This window comes from Vidua chalybeata, chromosome Z, assembly GCF_026979565.1.
Source record: "Vidua chalybeata isolate OUT-0048 chromosome Z, bVidCha1 merged haplotype, whole genome shotgun sequence".
Taxonomy (NCBI): domain Eukaryota; kingdom Metazoa; phylum Chordata; class Aves; order Passeriformes; family Viduidae; genus Vidua; species Vidua chalybeata.
In genome coordinates, this window is record NC_071570.1 from 42,062,653 (window position 1) to 42,083,173 (window position 20,521).

A 20,521-nucleotide genomic window follows, 5' to 3' on the forward strand; every position below is an offset into this window, starting at 1 on the left:
CACATGGGGAAAGGACAGACTCCAGCAATGTGCTTTGCTGCATCCACTGCCCCCTGGGTCCCTGTGAGCCCTGCCCTGACAGGAGTTTAATTCAGAGCATCTGGCCAGTGACATTTTCCTAACATGAAATTATTAATCAGACATGGGAAGTGCATTAGTTGTGACTATGTGCCACCTCCAGCCTCCAGGCTGCAATGGGGCATAGGCAGGTCTCCATCCTCCTGCCTGCCTGAGAGATATCAGGGTGCAGCCAGAGCTTAGGGACACATGGGACCCTCCAGGGCCCATGAATGGGGAGATGTGGCACTGCCCCATCACAGCACAAGTGTCATATGACATGGTGACAACCATCTCCTTTCCCTTACCAGGAGTCTCCAGGCTGGGCACCCCCCTTGTACCTTCTCAGGATGTCCTGAAGGCCAGCTTTTGGGTCTCCCACCCCTCTGGAAGGATGGTGCTATGGTCTCAAACACCAGAGCAGGCTCCAGGGTGTGTGCCTGTCCACTCAATGCTGTTCCTATGTCTTCCCCAACTCAGCCAGCACCATCCACGGAAGAAGGCAGCCAAAACCCCCTTTCCAGATGGAAGGGAAATGACACCCAGAACCACCAGTCATCATGAAATGAACATTTAATGAAGACAGTCTCTCCTGGTGTGTGTGTGTGTGTGTGTGTGTGTGTGTGTGTGTGTGTGTGTGTGCATGTGTGCATTGTCTCTGTGAGCTTAGGTTTATCCCCTCTATTACTTTTTTTTTTCTTATTTTTCTTTTTTTTATATATATGCATCTATAAAAAATTCAAATACAGCATGTCAACAGTGGGAATACTAGGACGTATGGTATTAAATACTGCGCTTGGGTCCAGGCAGGGTGAAGTGGAGGTGTCTTTACAAAACAGGATTTTGGGCAGAATGGGGATGAGAGCAGAGCAGGCATGGGGACAGCTGGGGACAGCCAGGGACAGTGAGGGACAGCAGGGCACAGGTCTTCAGGGCTCTAGCTCTAAAGGCAGCAGCAGAGCTATTCTGCTTTTTTTGGAGAATGAGACAAAGACATCAATGGGGGTGATTCCCTGTATCCAACATGGTTAAAAGTTTGGGGGTGATGTCGGGTCGGGGTTGGGGGTGGCAAAGGCTCCTGCAGGGTGCTGTGGAGGGGGAGGTGGAGGGACAGCTCTCCCAGGTGCTCAGCAAAGGGCAGGGGGGTTTTATCGGTATTTCAATTCCTTTTTTCTGTTCCATTAAAATCCCGCCAGCTCCCTGCTCCCCATCGCACTTGTGAAAGCCACGAGTTCCCCACTCCACCACTTTCTCGGAGGGAACCAAGACCTCCCCCGCCCCAATCCGTGCACCCCTCCAGCTTTGCCACATGATCGAGAGCTCAGGGGAGCGAGTCCAGTCCTTGGGGGACCCCCTTTTGCCATAAGGGGATACACAGCTTGGAGCATCATTCCCCTCACCATCCCCCCATTTTCATATCCCCTTTTCTCGGTGCGCGGCCGCGCGGCGGCGGGCACGTCTTTGGCGTGGGGGGGTTTAGCTGTATGAGTGGGGCCCTCAGCTGTGGCGCGGGCCCGGGCTCGCTTCACTTGGCTGAGGAAAGGGGCACGGAGATGGGTCTCCTCGCTCCGGGCTCGGAGAGGATTTTGCGGTTCCCCAGGGGACGGCAGCAGCTCTGTCCTCCTCCGAAGTGGGGGCAAGAAGCGTGATACGTCCTCAATGTGTGCAAAATAGAAGAGCTAAGAGACTCAACCCGGGAGCAGGGCGGCGGGGCGGGGGCGGTGGCGGCGGTGGGGAGGCGTCTGCGCTGAGTTGTGGTGGATGGACAGATGGAGATCTGCAAGCGGGGAGCAGAAGGGTCATGGTGTCGCTCCAAACTCAGCTCTGCTCAGTCACTGGTGGGACACATCCGGCAGAATATGGCCTTTTTTTCCCACAGGGGAAATTCACTCAGGTACCCAAACACATAATTTCCACCTCCCAGGGCTCCCCATCCCAGGGCTGGGCCCTGCCCACCCTCCCCTGGTTGCATGCCACCGCCTCACCTGGTGTCACACATGATATGACACTGTCAGAGGGGAGCAAAGAACCCCGTACCCACAAGGAGCTTATCTTTGGGCACCAAAGGATGGGTGGCTTATCCTTTATTTCCCAAAAGGGACACGTGTGGCTGCTTCCAGGATCCATCCCTGTCCTTGGGCAATATGGGGACAGTAAAAGGGCATTTGGGTATAACATCCATGGGACAGCAGCCCTGGCCTGTAGAGGAGAGGGGTGTTTTGTGGCTCTCCAGGATGCCAGGTTCATCCTAAGCCAAATAAAGGACATTGTTGAGATGTGATCTGAATTTAAGCAAAGGCCTTAGATTTCCATGTGGTTTCTTTGCCTCTTAAAAATGTCAGCAGAGAGGATGGGAGAGGGCTGCTAAGAACAAGACATCAAAGACTGACCACTTTGCCACCTTTGCTTGAAAAGCCATTTTTGAGACCTCTAGCCCAATATCCATCTGGAAAAGCAGTCAAGCTTGGTGCATTTACAAAACTACAAGAAAAACCCAAATTACTTGTTCTCAATGCCCTTCACCCACACTCCAGCCAGAGCATCCCCTTCCCGACCACATCAGAGCCCTGAGGGTCCCCATATCCCTGCCCCATCCCAGCACCCACCTCCTGCCTCTTATACCTCAGATTTGGGAGATACTCACTAAATAAAGAGGACACTATAGGCAGCCACAACCAGTCCAGCTGTCCAACACACTGCCATGGCTCCGCTGCCCACCACGGCCCCCTTGTCACAGATCTTGGTTGTGGGTGGTGCCATGAAAGAGGAGGTGCTAGCACTTGTTGTCTCTGCAAGAAAGGAGAGTGGATGGTGAGCGGAGCTGGGATGTTCTGGGATTCATCCCATAGGAACAGCCCTGCTCTCCTGCTGGTGTGGATAGGACCCGGCCCCAAGTTTCCCTTTTCAGTGCCATGCCACACTAGAGCTGAGGTAGAGGGCAGGGATGATTCAAGAGATGGTGTGATCCATGAGACCTTCCTGGCTGTGACAGTGGATCTACTGCTTGGAGATGTTTCTGCCATCAGGCAGAGCTGGGCATTCTTCTCATCCCCATCCTGACCAGCTGAGCCACTCTATGCACCAGCTCTGTGGGAATTTTAGCTAAGAAGTCACAATGAGCCACTAGTGCTTAGCCGAGAGCATCCCTCGCCCACAGAACATGCCACACACAGCGTGCTGCATCTGCTGGGCTGGCTCACAAGGTTTGTCCTGCTTTGTTCTGAACCAGACGGATTGTCTATGCCTGCAGAGGGCTGCAGGGTTGCAGGGAGTGCTTGGATGAGCAGTCAGGTGGGGACAGCTTTGGCCACATACAAATGGCTCCAGCATGTCCCTGGCCAGAGTCTGTCTCACCATCTCTCAGACTCCACTGAGGTGTCACAGCGTTGGAGCTGGGGTGTCCCACATCAGCCCTGCCTGGCTGCACCAGGCTGTGTGTACAGGGATGTGTGTGTGAGGAACACATGTGAGGGACACACATGTGCCTGTACAGGGAGCGGGCAGGGGATACTGGGAGGGGCATTTGCATTTAGCACAACGCAAGTGGCAATAGAAGCAAAACCAAAATGCAGACAGTAGCACTGCTGCAAGGTGTTCCTGCACTCCTTGTAGGGGTTTATCCACCTGGGAATGGTGGCGGGGGCTGTGAATCCCTGCTGCTGCCTGAATATCCAGGTGCTCTACCAGGTGCTGTTTTAAAAAGGGGGGTTTCTCTACATAGGAGTCAAGGAAACCAGTCCAGGGTCTGCTCCATCCTTTCTGGGAAATGGAGAATCCATTTGGACGTAGTCCCAGCTTTTTCCTAGAAACAGAGACTTGTTAACTTGGTGGCTTTTATTTTGAATTGGTGTCCCTTTGAGCCATTGTGAGGGGTCCAAGGTGTGGAGTGGGTAGGACTGGAGAGGGGAGGGAGAGCTGGAGCAAGAGAGGACACCAGGGAACAACAAAAACCACCACAACCACCACAACAACAACAATACAATGGCCAGCCTCATTGTCCTGGCCCAAGTATCCTGGTGAGAAGGATGCTGGACCCAGGTAAGCTGAGTCAGCATTCTTCAGGCCATGATTACACCTGCTGACAGGGCCACGGGGTAGGGCAGAGTGCAGGGTGAAGGACTGCAGCTCCATGGGTGTTTAGGGGCTATCCTTGGCTGTGGGCAAAACTTGCATGGAGCCAAAGAGGAGATCCCTCAGCCCGGAGTCCTCGGTTCCTCCTGGAGGAAGCCTGTTTGTACTGGGACGAGGCTCTTACCTGTGATCTGGGCCTCCGTAGTGAGATGCTTCGGCTCCTCTGTCCAGGGGGTGGCATGAACAGCCACACTCCAGTCACTCCACGTGCCGATGTCATTGTCTTTGGCTGCCACCTGGATGATGTATTCCTTGCCAGCATAAGCGTCCGTGATGGTGTGCGATGTCCCATCCGACAGCTCGACCTGAGGGCAGCAGCAGGGAGAGGAGGGTAGTCAGAGGAGTCCCCGGGAGGTGTAAGGCAATCAGGCTATTTAGATTGGCTAAAAGATGGTAACAAGGCTTTTGCAGCACTTTTGGAAATACTGAGGCGCTGTGGGCAGAGGCACAAGAAGGAAGTGGAGGGAGATGCTCCAGCTGCAGCTCCACTAAACGTGTAAAGACCTGGTTCCACTCCCAAACTCACGCCGTCAGAGTGGAGCAGCTTCCTCTAGAGGTCACCAGAAACTAGCAGATGTGTGTGCGGGCTCCCTCGGACACGTTAGGGCAGCTGGGAGTTGGATATTGCAGGCAGTGGCTGAGATGTGCAATGTGCTTTCAGGGCACCACTGCCAGTGCTGGAAGGAAGCTTCCCCACCAGCAGCACCTCTGGCCAACCTGCTCCCATGCCTGCTGGCATCCCGTTGTTTTGGCTTGCATCTCCCCAGCTGGGCCCTTGGACAAGTATCAAGTTGTATCAATCTTTCCTAGAAACCATTCCCTCTGTCCCATTGTCACTGCTGTCTGAGCCGTAGAAGACCCTGCCATCCTTTGTGCTGCAAAGTGCAATGGTTTAACCCCATTTAACCTTCTAAGGGATCTTTGATTGACTTGGAGCTTGGCTCCAGGACAGAGGGATGCAGGTGCTCAGCAGAAATGCACCCCTATGGCACCGATCCTGGTGAGCAAACACATGTGGCTGACAGAGGGAGAGGGCTCAGCATCCAAGTGACCAGGGCAGGAGTATCTGGCAGAGGCTAAGTGGGATACTGCCCTCCACCCCATCTCTGAGACTGAGGACCAACATGCTGCCCACCTGAGTACCCCTCTGCGCTGCTGTGCGTGGTTTGGGGGGCACACAGGGCACTCCTGCCCAGACACATTTCTAATAAAGACGCCGCAGGATGAGGGGTGTTGTGGGACTGACACAGCCCACCTGCGAGCACCAGTGCCCAGCCAGGGGCCTGAGCAGGGAAAGCATCACATCATGGGTGGGGACAGCTTCATGGTGCTACATGTGTGGGGTCCTCCACGTGTACCCAGCCACCCAGGAGAAGGTCAGTCACAGAATCACGGGAGGGCTGCACTTACCAGAGTGCCCTGGAGGTACCTGGGCCAATGCACCTGTGGGGTGAGGCTGCCCTGGCAGTGTGGCTGTACACACACAGGAATGGTGTGCACACCAGGTGGTCAGTGCCATCACACCATCACAGCTTGCAGGAGTACCTTAAAAGCAGGAACCCACCCTGAGAAAGAACCAGCCCTTTTCCTGTCTCTTCTGTGCAGCACGTGCAATAGCCCAGCACAGATGCAATCCCTTTGTTGTGAAAGGTGCAACCCCCTCCAGGCTTCTACTGTCACTCTGGGAGATTCCTAACAGGAGGAGGGGCACTTTTGTTTTCTTGCTCCAAGTGAAAGCCTTTCCTTCCCTATTCTCTCTTCCAGCCTTCAGCCCAGAACATCAGAGCCTTTGGGCTCTGCACTACCAGCTACTCCTGCCACTTGACCTAAGCCCCATATCTGGAGCACATCTGGATGCAGGCCTGACTGGTCTCCCTCATGGCCACTGGGAGCCCAGGCACCTTGGGGTGGGTAAGCAGGAGACCCACTAGGTTGTGAATCATCTGGTCTGCTAGGCAGGGCACCTTCCTGCAGTGTAGTGGCACAGTGAGGCTCTCTGTGCCACCCAGACCCTGGGAGCTCTTTGGTGGCACCCACCAGTGTGGATGGCAATGCCAAGGGAATCAAGTTAATTCCTAATGATAATTAAATGAAATGAAACCTCACAGGATGAGCTGCCAACACCCTGCTGGCTTGACTTCCTCTGTGCTGGGGTATGGCTTGGAATTGGAGAATGGGGACAGGGCTCTGAAAGATGCTGGGCTTATCCAGCTGGTGTATGACTCCGTCCAAGACTTCCAGCATGCTCTGAACCCCCTGGCTCTTCCCTGAGACCTGCACCAAGCTGGCTGCAGGCAGGCCAGCCCTACTAAGGTCCTGATGACCTGGCCAGGCTGCTTTCCCATCAGGATCCCATTTTCCCCATCCCAAGACCCCTCCCAGCTTTCCCTTGGGAGGAATTCCTGTCTCTTCCCACCCACAACCAACCAGCAGCTGAGTGTTTGTAGGTGGGGTGTCACAGACACAATGGTGTTCAATCTGTGCCTTGCCTGGGCAGGGGAAATGTCCCACCAGGACCCAGACCTTCCTTGTAGGACCTGGGAGGATGTTGCTCTAAGCTCTGCTTTACACAGCAGTTAAAAAGAGAAAACATGGAAGGTATCATCCATCTCTCCCTGTGGGAATCCAGGGCGTCCCTCTCTGGCTGCCCTGGAAGGTCTGGGACCCTGGCAGGGGGTCAGAAACTCCCCTGTACAGAGCCCCAAGAGACAACGTCTCTGACCTCTATCCATGGAAAAGAGTTTTCAATCTTACAGGATGAATTACAAGCTCTGAGTGTTTGATATAAGTAGTAATTGTGGCACGGGTGCAAAAGTAGAATTTTAGGATTCTAGATAAGGGGTTCAAAGGGAGCAAGATGGAGGAAAGTGGGCATGCCTTGTCCTTTTTCTTCTTCTTCATGCCCTCCATGTTTCACTGTGGTGTTGGCATTTTTCTATTGGTTTAGGCTGGGGACACACTGTTCAACATGGGCGATAGATATTGGCACGTTATTGTAAATATAGCACACGTAGTTTCTAGTACATAATGTTTGTAACATCCCACTGAGGGGCAGAGCCCCACACACTGTTCCTGCAAGACAGACCTGCTGCAGGTCAGAGAGAAAATATTTTAGATAAGAAGAAAGAAACAACCTTGAAAACCAGCCCAGATGAATTACGACTCCTTCTTTGGTGTGGGGCTAAAAGACAGAGACCTTCTACAATCTTGGGAGCATTTAAATATCACAGATCCTGACAGGAATCCCCACACATTCAACCTCTGGATGCAGAACTTCTGAGCTGGGCAGCCACGGATACATGCAGCATTTGTCATGGTGGGGATAAAGCCACTGGGTGGGTGAAGTGCCACAACAAATAGGAAAGCACACCAGGATTGGGTCCAATTGGACACAGACAGGGAGAGATAGAACTGGGGGAAGACACACTGAGAAGGCTGTGGAGGTCGGGTGGACACACTGCATCAAAGGCAGAGTGAGAAATTCCTTAATCCATGTCCTCGCCACACAGAGACAAAAGTTGGAAGAAGGCTGTGCATGGTAATTTTTTTTGGCCAGGGTGGGGGTTTGTGTGTCACTGCCTGCCTTTGTGCACCTGCCAAAAGTCACTCTCACTGGCTGTGAAGTGCTGCCCAGATTAATGAGGGATCAGTAGCCAGTGCAATGCAGAGCTATTAGCATTGGAAAAAAAAAAAAAAAGAGAGAGAGAGAAGCACAGGAGAGAGAAATGAAAAAAAGCCCTTGAACGCAGTAATTCAGATGACAGCTTGCTGAGGACAGCATGGGCTGGGATCTCACTCCCTGCCATGGTCACATACCCCCACATTCCTGCTTGGAAAGATTATAGAGCTGCTGAGTGCCCACCCACAGTCCCAAGTGCCAGGATGAGCATATGGGTCAGCACCACATTGATGGGATGGAGACAGACTCTTAGGGCAGGCTGAGGGGAGGACTGCCTGCCACTTGGCTTTCCCCCTGTCCATGCTGGTCCCCCCTGCACAGGCTGGAGGCCTGGGGACATCCACAGCAGCCATACACCCTCCAACACCCATGCCTGCCATCGTTCCAGTCCCTGCCTGCAGACTGGTGTCCTTGACTCACAGTGCTCAGCATAGCAAGAATTAGGGAAGCCATTATCCCCTCTGAGGTCCCCTCATCCTGCTCCCATGGCCCCCAGCCCACCCTTCCACGGTGCCCTGGCAGTAAAAAATGTCACTGTGCCTTGTTCTCACCCAGGCTCTGCTCCTGTTCCAGGGTGACCATGTAGCAACTACTTGTAAACAGGGTGATGATGCATGGACAGGTCTGAAGCCTGGATGGCCTTTGAAAGGGGATGAGGAAGGGGGGCTGGGAAGAAAACTCCACCCTCCTCTGCCCTGACAGGTGGGCTGGGGGCTGCTGTGTGTTGAAAGGAGGTGCAGGGGGAGAAGGGGAGATCAGATGCCTCCTTTTCTGCATCCCACACAAAAATGTGTTTGCTGGCTCCCCTGTGGTGGCAGCGGCTCTGTTTTCCATTCCTTGACACCTCCTGCTTTCCAGTGCAGCTTCTAGAGTAGGAAGAGAGCGCTCCACTGGCAGTATGGGAATGAGGACTGGCACCCCTCTGTCCCAAGGCAGGATGCACTGTCTCTGTGCGTGACAGGACAGTGACCATGCACCCGTCCCTGGCACTGCATCAAGCCTAGACACTAGATTTTTTAATCCCCAAAATAAAAGAAGCACCCTCCCTGGCTATTGTAAGGTGAAGCTGATGTGCTCACACAGCCTTTGCTACCCACAGCACTCATGGGAAGAAACCTCTTCTAAGAACACAACCTGGATCTGCCAAACATCTGACATCCTTGCAGCCTCCTCCTCTGGATGCTACTCGAGTTGTACTGGATGATGGGGGAAATTGGAACTGGGATAGGGATGAGACACCCAGTGAGCTCTGTTTCACAGCCATTTCCACAGCAAGGGCCAGATCCTGCCACTGGGCTGCAATGAGTTTTGCAGGGACTCACCTACACAAAGCAGCTGCGGTTTCAGGTGCCTTCAGTCCCTGCAAGTGCAGGGGGATCTCAGCAGGGCTTCCACCTGTCCTGGGGAACAAGATAAACCAAAAGCCGGAGTAATCCCCAAGCAAACTGCCCTGGCACTGGGAAGTTCATGATAGTCACTGCAAATGGCCAGTGCAGCTTGAGAAAAGATGTCACCATGTGGAAAAGAAATGTTTTGCTTTTTCCCTTTGAAAGCCATGCTTGGAGAGCAAATATGTCTGACAGTGATTAGTACTAACAAAGGTACCCCCAGATACCTCCTCCTTCTGAGAGCCACAATAGTAGGCATGGTGGCACCACAAGAATCAGTTGGTATAACCCCAGACAAAACTTTCTACCTGAACTCTGGGATAGCTGAAGCTTGGGAAAAATTAATGACTCTCTCTTATTCTCTGCCAGCCACATAGTGGAAGAGCCACACCAGCAGGGTCTGAGCTCAGCTCTCTGCTGTCACCCCCTCCTGGAAAGGCTGCTGTGGTGCTGCACAGAGCCCAGCCCTGCTGTGGATTTGGGAGGATGAGCTATCACAGGGCTCCTCTGCAGCCTGGGCTGTGCCACACCAGATGCAGCTGAACAGATCCCTTCTGGCTCAAAATAAAGACCATCTTTGAAAGCGGGGGCTGTTACAGGAAAACAAGTTAACAGGAAACTTTCTCCAGATGTGCTGGCCCCCTCCTGCCAAGTGACAACTGTAAGAAGTCACTTTTTCTTGTGGCTCTGGGGAAGATGGGATCAGGGATGCTGAGGGCACTCAGCAACAACTCTAACCCAGCCGGCACTGGCATATGCTGCTTGCAGATGCCTTCAGCATGCTGATGCAGTGGGCTGAGGGTGAAAGCAGCTTGTGCATGGGCATGGCAGAGCACAGACACCTGCCCAGTGCGGTCTGCATGTGGGCAGGGAAAGTTAGGCTTGTCAGCACTTTCCTACCTCCTTGTAGCTGTGTGAGCCTGCAGGTGAGGACGTGCATGCATGAGTACTCTGCTGCACTATGGGACCTTTACAGCTGCCAGGTGCTCAGTACTTTTAGGTCACCAGCAGTTTCCAAGGGGACTGAGAGCACCCAGGCAATGCCAGCCAAGGGTCCTGAACCTGCTCTGTCCCAGAAAAGGTGATTTCTGGGCATTTCCCACCTCCACCCTCCTCTGAGAAAATCTCTGCTCCAGCCCTGCCTGCCCCACGCTGAGTTGCGAGTGACATTATGACAGCCTAAATATTTTGCTCCCACCTATTAATTCTTTGGATTTTCTCCCCCATCTTTTTTAATCACTGACTTTGCAGTCAGGAGGGGAAGGGAGAGAAATGTCGTAATAAAAGCTACCAGGTGTGAAGTTGTAACCCAGCTTGCTCAGGGTGACCTCCCTGCCAAGATTGCTCTGCTTAGAGGGGGAGTGCAGGCAAAGAGCAGAGTGCAAATGGGTACAAAGAGGCACTCCTGCTGCAAAGTGACATTGCCATCGTGCTGGCGGGGATGCTGTTGTGGCAGGCAGTGGCACTAATTGCCTTCCTACCCAGCTTGCTCCATCCCTCTCCTTGCCCATCACAGACAGGATATATGCATTAGCTTACACTTTCAGGCTATTTCAAGCTGCTCCAAGGCAGGAACTTCCAGAGACAGCATGTAAGACTTACCTCTCTGATGAAAAAAATGTTGCTTTGCCCTGGGAGACAAGCCTGAGCCCACCCTGGCATCCACTTCCAATATGGACAAGGGAGGTCAGTCCAGGGGACAATGCCATCCTTGCACCAACAAACCCAACACTAAGTATTTGGCAATACCCATAAACTTTTCATTCCTGAACCCAAAACCCCATCATGTAACTACATTAGACCAGGCACAGATGTCTATGTGGTTTTTTGTTTTTTTTTTTTTTTTTTTTCCCCAGCTCCTAAAATCCTGTGATGGTGGGAGCACTTCTGTTTGCACTTCCAGAGAAGGTCGCTTCCAGTCTTTGCAAATGCTCATGAATGTGGCCCTAATGCTTCCAACACAAAAGAGGAAGGAGAGAACTCAACCACATTATTAGCTTTAAATATCTCATGACCTTTTACTGCAAATCTCAAGATCTGAGGTGCAGCCTGCCTCATGGTTCGTTAACATTTCATGTTGTCAGCATGGCCAATGGGTTCAATTAGACTTCACTACGGCATCTGCAAATTGCTGGCAACGCACAGTAGGAAATCCTCCCTCAGTCTGGCCACCAGCTCTGACACTGCATAAGAAATACCTTCTTGAGCCTTGCCACATTCCTGGAAGGTGCATCGAGCTGGCAAGCGCTCAGCACACGTGATCTCCTCCGAAAACTGCTAAAAGGGGGTATCCTGCTCCAGCAAATGCCATGGGAAGGGAGCAAATTGGGTGCAAGACCTGCTCATGGCTCCCCAGAGATTCTCAGGATGGTGTCTGGCCACCCGCCTGCGTGTAGGGGTGAGTGTGCAGATGTGCTCACAGGGAGATTGCATGTGTGAGTGCGGCAGTCGCTGCTGTTGCGAGTTAACCGAAGGAGCCTGTAAAACCAGAAACAGGCTATTAGCAATCCATTAGGAAAGGGTATCCAGTTCCAGCCTAGGTAAGCCATTAGAGGAACATCTGAGAGCATTAGGAGGGCTCGCTTGGGGCCAGGATGGGGTAATAAAACAGAAGAGGAAACCACGCTAATCTGGCTTGAATTACAAACTTAAAAGCGGGAGAAAAATAAAGGATACCCTAAACATTTAATGTTTTATATTTAGGAGACAGAAGGGGAGATTTTGCCAAAAGGAGAGAATAAAAAACCTGTTTAGGCTACAAATATCCATCTCTCTTCTGGCAGCAGAGAAAACACTAGCCCCTGTTCCAGAAAGGGAGGAGTGTGATTTTAAAGTTGCTTGAGTTTCAGAGTGAGCTCAGTGCTGGTGGGGTGGAGGGGAGTCTTTGGCCACATGATGTGACATGACATGACATGGCTACATCCCAAACAGCTACGAAATGCTTGTGCCCAGGTTCAAGGGAGCTGCTGTGAGGTGGTATGATCCGGCATATGCTTCACTGCATGCCCATGTGGAAACTCATCATCCTTCCATGATAATAATTCCCAGAGCACATCACCGTAATTCCCAGAGCAAACTGCAACATGAGAGCTAAGTGGTCTGGGTGGAAAGGTGCTGCTGAGCAGGGGAAAAGGATTGCAAATGGCACGCTAGAGCTCAAACCCAATTTGCAAAGCACTGGGAAGGTGACAAGGGTGTTCTCCCCACTGCTGGGTCATCCCCAGAGATTGCTTCATGGTGTGGGTTGCTTGGGTCATGCATCACTGGACTTTCTCTGGCAGAGGGGAAACTGCATTTATGGCCAGCTCACACAGTGGCAGTCTCGATAAGATCCACTGCTCCCACCACAGATGGCTTCATCTTCTGGTGCCAAGCCCTGACATTATTAAAATCCTGAAAGAAAGAGCCTGGAAGAAAGCAGATGCTGATTGAATCAGGCCCTATGGTATTCGACAGCTCGACATCCATCTGATCCTATTAGTGCTCATTTGGTCCTGCCTGCCGAGGTACTGTGCATAAATCAGACCCTGCAAAGATAATGGGAGGTGGAGAGGTGAAGTAAGAGCTGCTTCTTCTGCCAAGAAACACCACATGTGAGCAGGGCCTGCATGGATATTCTGTCTCTGTGCAGTCTCTGATGCTCCTTTGTGGGTTTTCTCCTGCAGGGATGCTGGCCTTCCCACAGGTCTGCCAAGTACATGCTTAAAACCCATGGCTGGTGCAGAAGTGGGTTGCCGTAAGGAGGCAGGGTCAGGGCTCAGCCTGTGGACCTTGGGCAGACAGGGACGTGCCAGAACGTGAGGTTACCCAACTTGTCCTGCCTGCTGGCAGGGACTTCTCCTCTCCCTACTGAGCTCCAAGCTGCCCCATTGTCAGCGCACAGGTTGTGTGGGCATAAAAAGCAAGGACTTCTCTGTCCCAGCTGCCAGTGGGGACAGCAAGAGCCAAGATGGGGGGCAGCTTGTGGCAGGAGACCTGCACCTCCACGAGAATCAAGACACCCCCATGCAAGCATGGCATGTGTGACCACCTCATCCTTTGTCAGGGCAGTCACCCCTTTGAGCTGAGACCCAACACCACCACTGCAGGACAAGAGGGACAGATGAGCTAGACTTGTACCCATCAAACCATGTCCTTCCCTTTTCTGTCTTGATTTGGGTGAACAGGGACACCCTCTAATATAACAACAAGTAGTAAGTCAAACAAAGAGTGCAGGGAGACTTGGGCATGCTCCCAGCATGCTGACATTGGTGGGGGTTATTTTAGGTACAGTACCTGCATTTGCAGGGTGCTCAGCTGGGCTAAGCAGCTTGAATGTACCAGTGAGGTCTGGGGTCAGAGCAGGTCCAGCTGCTGCAGCACTGCCTTTCTCTGGTGTTTGGGAAATGATTGAATTAGGCTTTGCAAATAATTCATCTGATGAATAGTGGCAGTTTTCCTCAAATCATCCACAAATCAGATTTTTCATTACCCAGTCAGCAGGGTAGAGAGTCAGAAAACAAGGCTGGCACCTCACTCACTGAATGCTTGCACTTGCTCACTGAGCAAATTATTCCCCAAACGCTCTTCTCCATCAGTCAGTGACGAGGAACATGTCTCTTGCAAGGGGATATTGATTAAAAGCTGTACCCAAGACTGCTGCACCTTCCTGAAATGCTGGGAAATGAAACCCTTCCCAGCCATCCTTGTACCCACCAGGAGAGCTGATACTTGAGGTCTCTCTGCACCTCAGGGTATTTTTACACAGAAGAAGTTACGTTCTTACTGCCCAAGAACTGCCTTTACCAACTAGGATAGCCCTGCCACCAGTGTCACCAACAACTCCATGTGTTTCCCACTGTCACTGCCTGCCTGAGGGCACTGATGGAGAAGCCACAGCATCCCCCCAGGGCTCTGCCAGAGAGGACTGGCATGTCTTGACTCTGCAATTATGGTAGCCCACACCCAGTGATGGAGGGACCAGCCAGTCCAACGGTGTTGAGGTAGGAGGTAGCTCAGTGGCTACGCCACCATTTTTGGATGCAAACCAGGATATCTGGCTGGATCAGGCTGTGGCAGGGTAAAACCATCAGCTTTTTTCACAATTGCACACCTTGGGAAAATAACAATGTTGTGTTTGGCAGCCCCCACTAAATCTTCCCTTTTTTACACAGCTTCTACAGTTTGAGCATTCCTCCCCCAGATGAAAAAAAAAAAAATACTTACAGAAAACTAATAGACAAACTCCGCCTATGCTTTCTAACCCCTCTGGATGCTCCACAGATGCTCTCCCACTACTAGGAAAGGAGCAAAAGGCAAAAAGGCAAGCAGGAAAACCCTCTTATTTTCAGAGCCATCCGCAAATGCTCCAATCTGAGACAGAACCTGTGGTGCAGCCTCATCAAAAAGCCCAAGAAAATGCAAAAAGTCACCAAGAGACCTTGCAGAGCCATGAGCAAAGGCTCCCATCCACTCTTCCACATTTCTCTCCACCACCAGGAAGTGATGGCTGGAAGAAAATCCCACTTGGCTCTTTGATGCAGGTGCCCAGGGACCCAGTGCTGCCTCTTATTTCACTTTTGGTTGTTTTTAGCAAAATTCTTTATCAAGCAAAGTACCTAACTTTCAACTGGCTTTCAACTGGCCCAGATTGGGCACAGAAGGGATGCTGGATGAGCTATGCCAGAGCAGCAGCACCTCCTCTCCAGCCACAGAATGCTTTCCTACACAACTTGAGCATAAAAGCAGCACACAGAGGTTTAAAAAAAAAAAAAAAAAAAGCCGGTTTGTTATCTTTCTGCAGTAACAAATGAAATCTGTCCTCCAGGCTGCCAAGGATTTCACTGACTATTTTTTTTTTAGGAAACAAGAAATAAAAGTAAGAAATACAATAACATCTCAGCAATTGCTCGGTGACTGTGCTCTGAGTTATGGTGAGCGGTATTTTATCTCCAGTTCAAAATCTAAATGTGGCAGAGGCGCATTTAAATGTGGTGACATTTATACTTTAAATGCCTTTTATATCTCATTGGCAAGTTTTATATAGAACATATGTATGGAAAGTAGATAGGGGCCATGGATAAAAATGCAGAGCAGGGAGAGGCTGTAGAGCCATTTGTAGGCAGAGTGTGAGCTACAAAAAAGGTGGAGAGGAAGAGAAAAACAATGAGAAAGAGAAGGAGAGGAACAGGGTCCAGGTTGCCTGAGCAGTAAATAAAAACTTTTTTTTGTCCCTGAACACTTATTTATAATGCAGCTTGTTCCCAGTCACCAGCTCACCCCTCCCCCTCACATCCCAGGCAGTGCAGCATCACTCACATGTTGCCACTGGTCCAGGATGAGAGGCCGATATCGCAGGAAGAACTTCAGTGGGAAAGACTCAGGGTCAGGCCATGATGAGGGGTTTTGCCATGACACTTCCAGTCTTCGAGGGTTATTGGGCACAGGTTTTGCCACCACACTCTCTGGAGGGTCTGGCTTTACTGTAAGAGAAGAAAAGAGGGGGAATTGGCAAAGCTTTGCATGTGGCATACTTCCTTTATACCCCTTGGCAAAGCTGTCTGGGCTTTGCACCATGTGCTTTCCAAGAGGACCAACTAACATGCATCCTTTCCCCAAATTAATTACATGCAAATCACCTTTTGTTGTCCAGGTCAGTGGTATGGCTGTCCTGGCTCAAAATACCACCATTAAGGAGGTGACAGCACTGGAGACATGTGGAAACAACTGGGCAAGGGCAGAGAGTGTCCCTCCTACACAGGGCTAATTCGACCAGGATGAGGAGCCCACCAAGTCAAAATCTTGCACGCCCCTTGCAACTGCTGATTTCTGTGAGTCTGATACACATTCAAGCCCACTTGCCTCACAGTAATCTGGCAGAGTTTGGCCCTTGGCTTAGGGTTTTGAGGATTCAAAAGATTGGCAAATTGTATTTACTAAAGGGGAAGGATTGCCCTGGTCACCTTCCACTCCAGCTCTCTCTCTCTCACTGCCCTGCTCTGCTTTTGGGATATGGGAATATTTTCTTGCTACCTGACATATATTTCAGGTGAATATTAATTGGCTGTGGGCTGTGCAATGTGCTTTGATGTTGCAGCTACTTCAAGAGTGCCGGAAGCTCATGACAGACAGGCTGTGATGAATGTCGCTGCCTGTTGCAGAGCAGTCCTTGCTCCTTGCCAAGGGCTTGATCAAATCCTGACAGCTCAAACTCCCAATTGCAACAGTAAAGCTAAAAAAATTTGTGTACGTCCATGCTTATCCTTTAATCATGGTCAGGAAGGAGCTGGACACACAAGAGCTAGGCACACAGCTGTGCCAGAGGTGGATGAGGGCTCTCTGTGTGCTCCAAGAATAGCAATGTACATGAGACTTCCTGTCCTGGGAAGGCGCTTAACGCTCTTCCAAGTCCACATGCAGGCAAGTGGATCCCTCCTGACCTGAAAATTTCTGGATTGAACAATGGTCCCCAGGCTCTGACTGTCTTTAGCAGAAGCCTGTCAAGATGTCAGCATCAAACTCCCCTCCCAATGATGGAGGAGGGATGGTGGGGGCTGTGGGGAGCCCCCTTCTGCCTGGCAGAGCTCCTACCCTGCAGTCAGAGGCCTTCTCCATGCTGACTCCAGGGTTCACCTGCTGTGGGTGGGAAATAATGCCCTCACAGGGGCTTTGCTTACCTTGAGAGAGGAAGGAGGTGGTGGTGAGTGAGCTGCTCCCTCACCACCTAGCCTGCCTGCAGCCCTGCCTTATGTGTGAAGGGCATTTTTCCCTCACTCAAATGAGATCAGGTGCTGATGCGTGGCCAGTCTGGGGCAAGTGCAGTCACATGTGAACTGCTTGCTGCCACCCCTGCTGCAGAATGATGGTGACATTGCAGCAACTGTCCCTGCACTGCCACCGTTTGCTCCTCTCAGAAGAAACCAGCCTGTGATGCTTTGAGAGCACACTTTCTTGTCTGCAGGTGAGGCAGAGAGGGTGCTGAAATGAAGCCACAGCCCAGTTACCTTGGTGGGACCTGTTTCCCCCAAGACATAGCCCACCATTTTCTCTGTCTCCCCAGCCTCCTCTTGCTCAGCACCCTGGCACACACCCTGCTGCAGTCCTTTATCACCATCATCTTCACCACCACTCTGGCTTTCACCACCTTCCCTCTGTCACAGTGGGTGCGAGCAGGGCTGGATAGCTTCCTCCTTCCCAATGCCATTTCAGGCTCAAAGGGTGCTCCCAGAGGCTCTGGCAATGGCTGGTCAGCTGGTAAGCCTGACCATAGGTGCCTAGTGCCACCTCCCAACTCTCACAGACTCCTCTCTGTAGCAGGATGGGGCACAATTTTCCATTTACAGCTATATCCTCAGCAGCAGGAACACTTGCTGGGGCTGTGCTGTGCTGAGCTACTCCAGATAGCTCTACAATTCCTTTGCTCACTTTGAATCCCAAGGTTGGGACTGGACATCAGCTTCCATCAACAGGGACTTGGAGTCCAAACGCATACAGAAAAGTATAAATCCAGCGTTGGCTCAGCAGGATGGGTTTGCAAAACAAAAGTCTGTTTGGCTGAATGAATGCAGATGACTCTGAACTGCAGCTCTGCAGTGAGGAAGTGGGAAGGAAAGTGCTGGGCTAGGATACTCCCTGGGGTAATGCAGGGGGCCTGGCCGTGGTTTTTAGTATGCCAGCCTGAAGGCATGATTATATTCAGTTGGGCATAGCAAATGTGCTTGGGCAGCAATGAGAAATGCTACTGTAACTGTTAAAGGAAGTCAGGAAAAAAAAAAAAAAATGCCCTGATGCTGAGGCGGGAGTCACCTGCCCATTTTGCAGGGATGTGACCCCTAGACCCTCTCCTGTGAGCTAGACACTGTTGCTGGTGCACAGAGGAAGGCTGTTGATGCTCCCAGCTTCAAACAGCACTGCAGGTTAACAGGAAAACCAAAAGTCCCAGGTATCTCCTCATATGTCCCCCATCCACAGGAGTCCTGCCCAGGCTAGAGAGCACAGCAGGGCCAATCTCTCCAAAACAAAGCCAAAACTGTTCCTGCCATGTCCTTCCAAGGCAGTGGGGACACAACAGCCAGGAGAGGGGACCATACCTCTGGCAGCCAGTCCAGAGAGGACAAACCTATGTCTCTTAGGACAGACCTCACCTTACTGTGCTCATCACAGGAAACACAGGGGCCAGCTGAGGAGTGAGGAGAAGCAGGTTGTGTCCAGCTTTCTGATTTCTATGTGACCTTGAAGGAGTCCTTTATACCCTGCAGACAGGGACGAGTGCGCCTCCTTCCCCAGCCTTTGTCTGCCTCCATTCAGCTTGTACATGAGGCAGGGGCTGTCTGGCTGTACATCAGCCAGCATAATAGAGCCCTGTCCTCACTAAGGGCCTGCAGGCAGTAACATAATAAAAGCAGTAATAGTAATAATAATAATGGATGATGGGCATTAGGCTGAGTACTGGTTAAGCAGCTATAAAACCAGATGTAATATTATCCTTCAGAGCTAAGGGAGCATCATCAGACATTCCTGGGAAGAGGACTTGACCAGGAGGCTACTCACAGCTCTTCCCACTTGTTTTTTGGCTGCTGTGTCTAAGCGAGGGCTTGAAGTGCAAGAAGAGCATCAGGGAGCAGCTTCTCCTTAAGGTGCTGCATGCTCGCGCTTACCTGTGAGTCTTTAGCTATCCATCGCCCCTGGCTCTTGTCAGACATGTCTGGTGGTTCAGAAAGGCAGCTGAGACCCTGTGGCATGGATCAGCCCGTCACCCATCCTGTCTCTCCAATAAGCACTAAAATGGATCCCTTGCGGCCATTAAATATCCCCTGGCATTTTCCATGAGCAGAGGGATATTAAACTCAATGTCTTAGCCAAATGTCAGTCTAGGTAATTTAATTCTGCCTTCCTAAGTAGTATGAATTGAACTGACCTTCTGCTTAGACAACTCTACACCTGTGCTCAAAGACTCTGAATTTCATACAGACATGGGCATCATGCAGCTTCTCTGAAATGCTCTGCATCTTCATCACCACAGAGCTGGAGTTGGAAGGATCAGATGACCTTTTCAAGGTCACACAAGCATGGGCAGAACATTTGAGGAAGGTATCCACACCTGCAAGGCCCCATCCAAGGCTGCCTTCCTCCTTTTAATGCTGTGCATCTTCTCACATTTTTCCTCAGGATTATATGAGGAGAAAGGTGCTGAGGCAGGATACCAATGTTGCTGTGTGGTGGTGCTGTCCTGCCTTTCCTGGGGAATGCAAAAACCAGCTCTTGGGCTGAAACACAAGTGAGGAAGGTGTGGTTGTATCCTAGTTGGACATTTGTGGCCATGCTGTTCCAGCCGTCATGAAAGAGGTAGCAGCTCTTACACACCACCTCACTCCTCCCTGGCATCTTCCTCTGCCTCCAGTCCCTCTTCCCTATAGTCCCTTTTCCTCCTCTCTGAGGCTGGAGCCCTGGTATCTGTAGGGCTTTCCATGACTCCTCATACTCACATTTATTAATATCAATACTTTTGCAGAAGATGTAATTATGAAAACAATTTGCAGGAGCAAGATGAGGAGGAAGGCAGTGCGCATCTCCTACCAATAGGAGATGGGGGCCAGAGGGCTGGAAAAGCTTTTCCAGTCATCACTGAAAATGACAATGCAGAGTGACCCTTTGCAGCTGGCTGCTAATGACTGGCACGACTGCCAGCAAGGCATGGGCTCAGGACAGCAAAAGAAAGTAGCAATCTTTTTCCACTCAATTAGAGACCATCTTCTGAGCAGCTTGGGAAGGGATTTTCTTCTGGCAGCTTCAGAGATGGAGAAAGGAGTGAAGAAGCAAAACCAAAGGAGGTCACTCTTTCCCAGAGAGTTTTTGTGCTTGCCCAGGCTGGAGTCTGACCCAGAAGAGAGTCTTCCCTCAGCTCAGATGGTGCTGGGAGGGAGAACTGCCTGCCCTGCACTGCTCTCTCCTTGGCTTTGGGTTGCTCTGTCCCCACCAGGGCATGAGACTGGAGCCATGTGGCTGCCCTTTAACCTTCATGCAGAAAGTATGATATTTTCCTCTAGGCTAAGGGGAGGCTCTGACAACCAGAGCCCAGAGATTTCTGGAGAAACATCACACAAGTTGTGGCTGACACTGTCTCTTCATTTTAGCAGGATATGTGCAGATGCTGCAATGTTCCCACTCAGCATTTTCTGTGAGTCAAAGCAGCGGCATTGCCCTGAGCCATAGGTTTCCCATCCTCCATTTAGCAAAAGGAAACCCAGAAAAATCTTCCAGATGAGAGCTCATCAGGCCAGCTGAGATC

At 51.3% G+C, this 20,521-nt stretch overlaps 1 protein-coding gene across 1 annotated transcript in view; it reads right to left on the reverse strand.

Annotated features, from left to right (window-relative positions):
* Nucleotides 1–1,827: 1,827 nt before the first annotated feature.
* The window catches only part of CNTFR (ciliary neurotrophic factor receptor), a 200,828-nt gene continuing 182,134 nt past the window's right edge, over nt 1,828–20,521 (reverse strand). The window contains 4 exon segments of the mRNA XM_053932577.1: nt 1,828–1,892; nt 2,702–2,846; nt 4,313–4,493; nt 15,553–15,716. Of these exon segments, the coding sequence (XP_053788552.1) occupies nt 1,886–1,892; nt 2,702–2,846; nt 4,313–4,493; nt 15,553–15,716 (497 nt within the window). The 3' untranslated portion in view covers nt 1,828–1,885.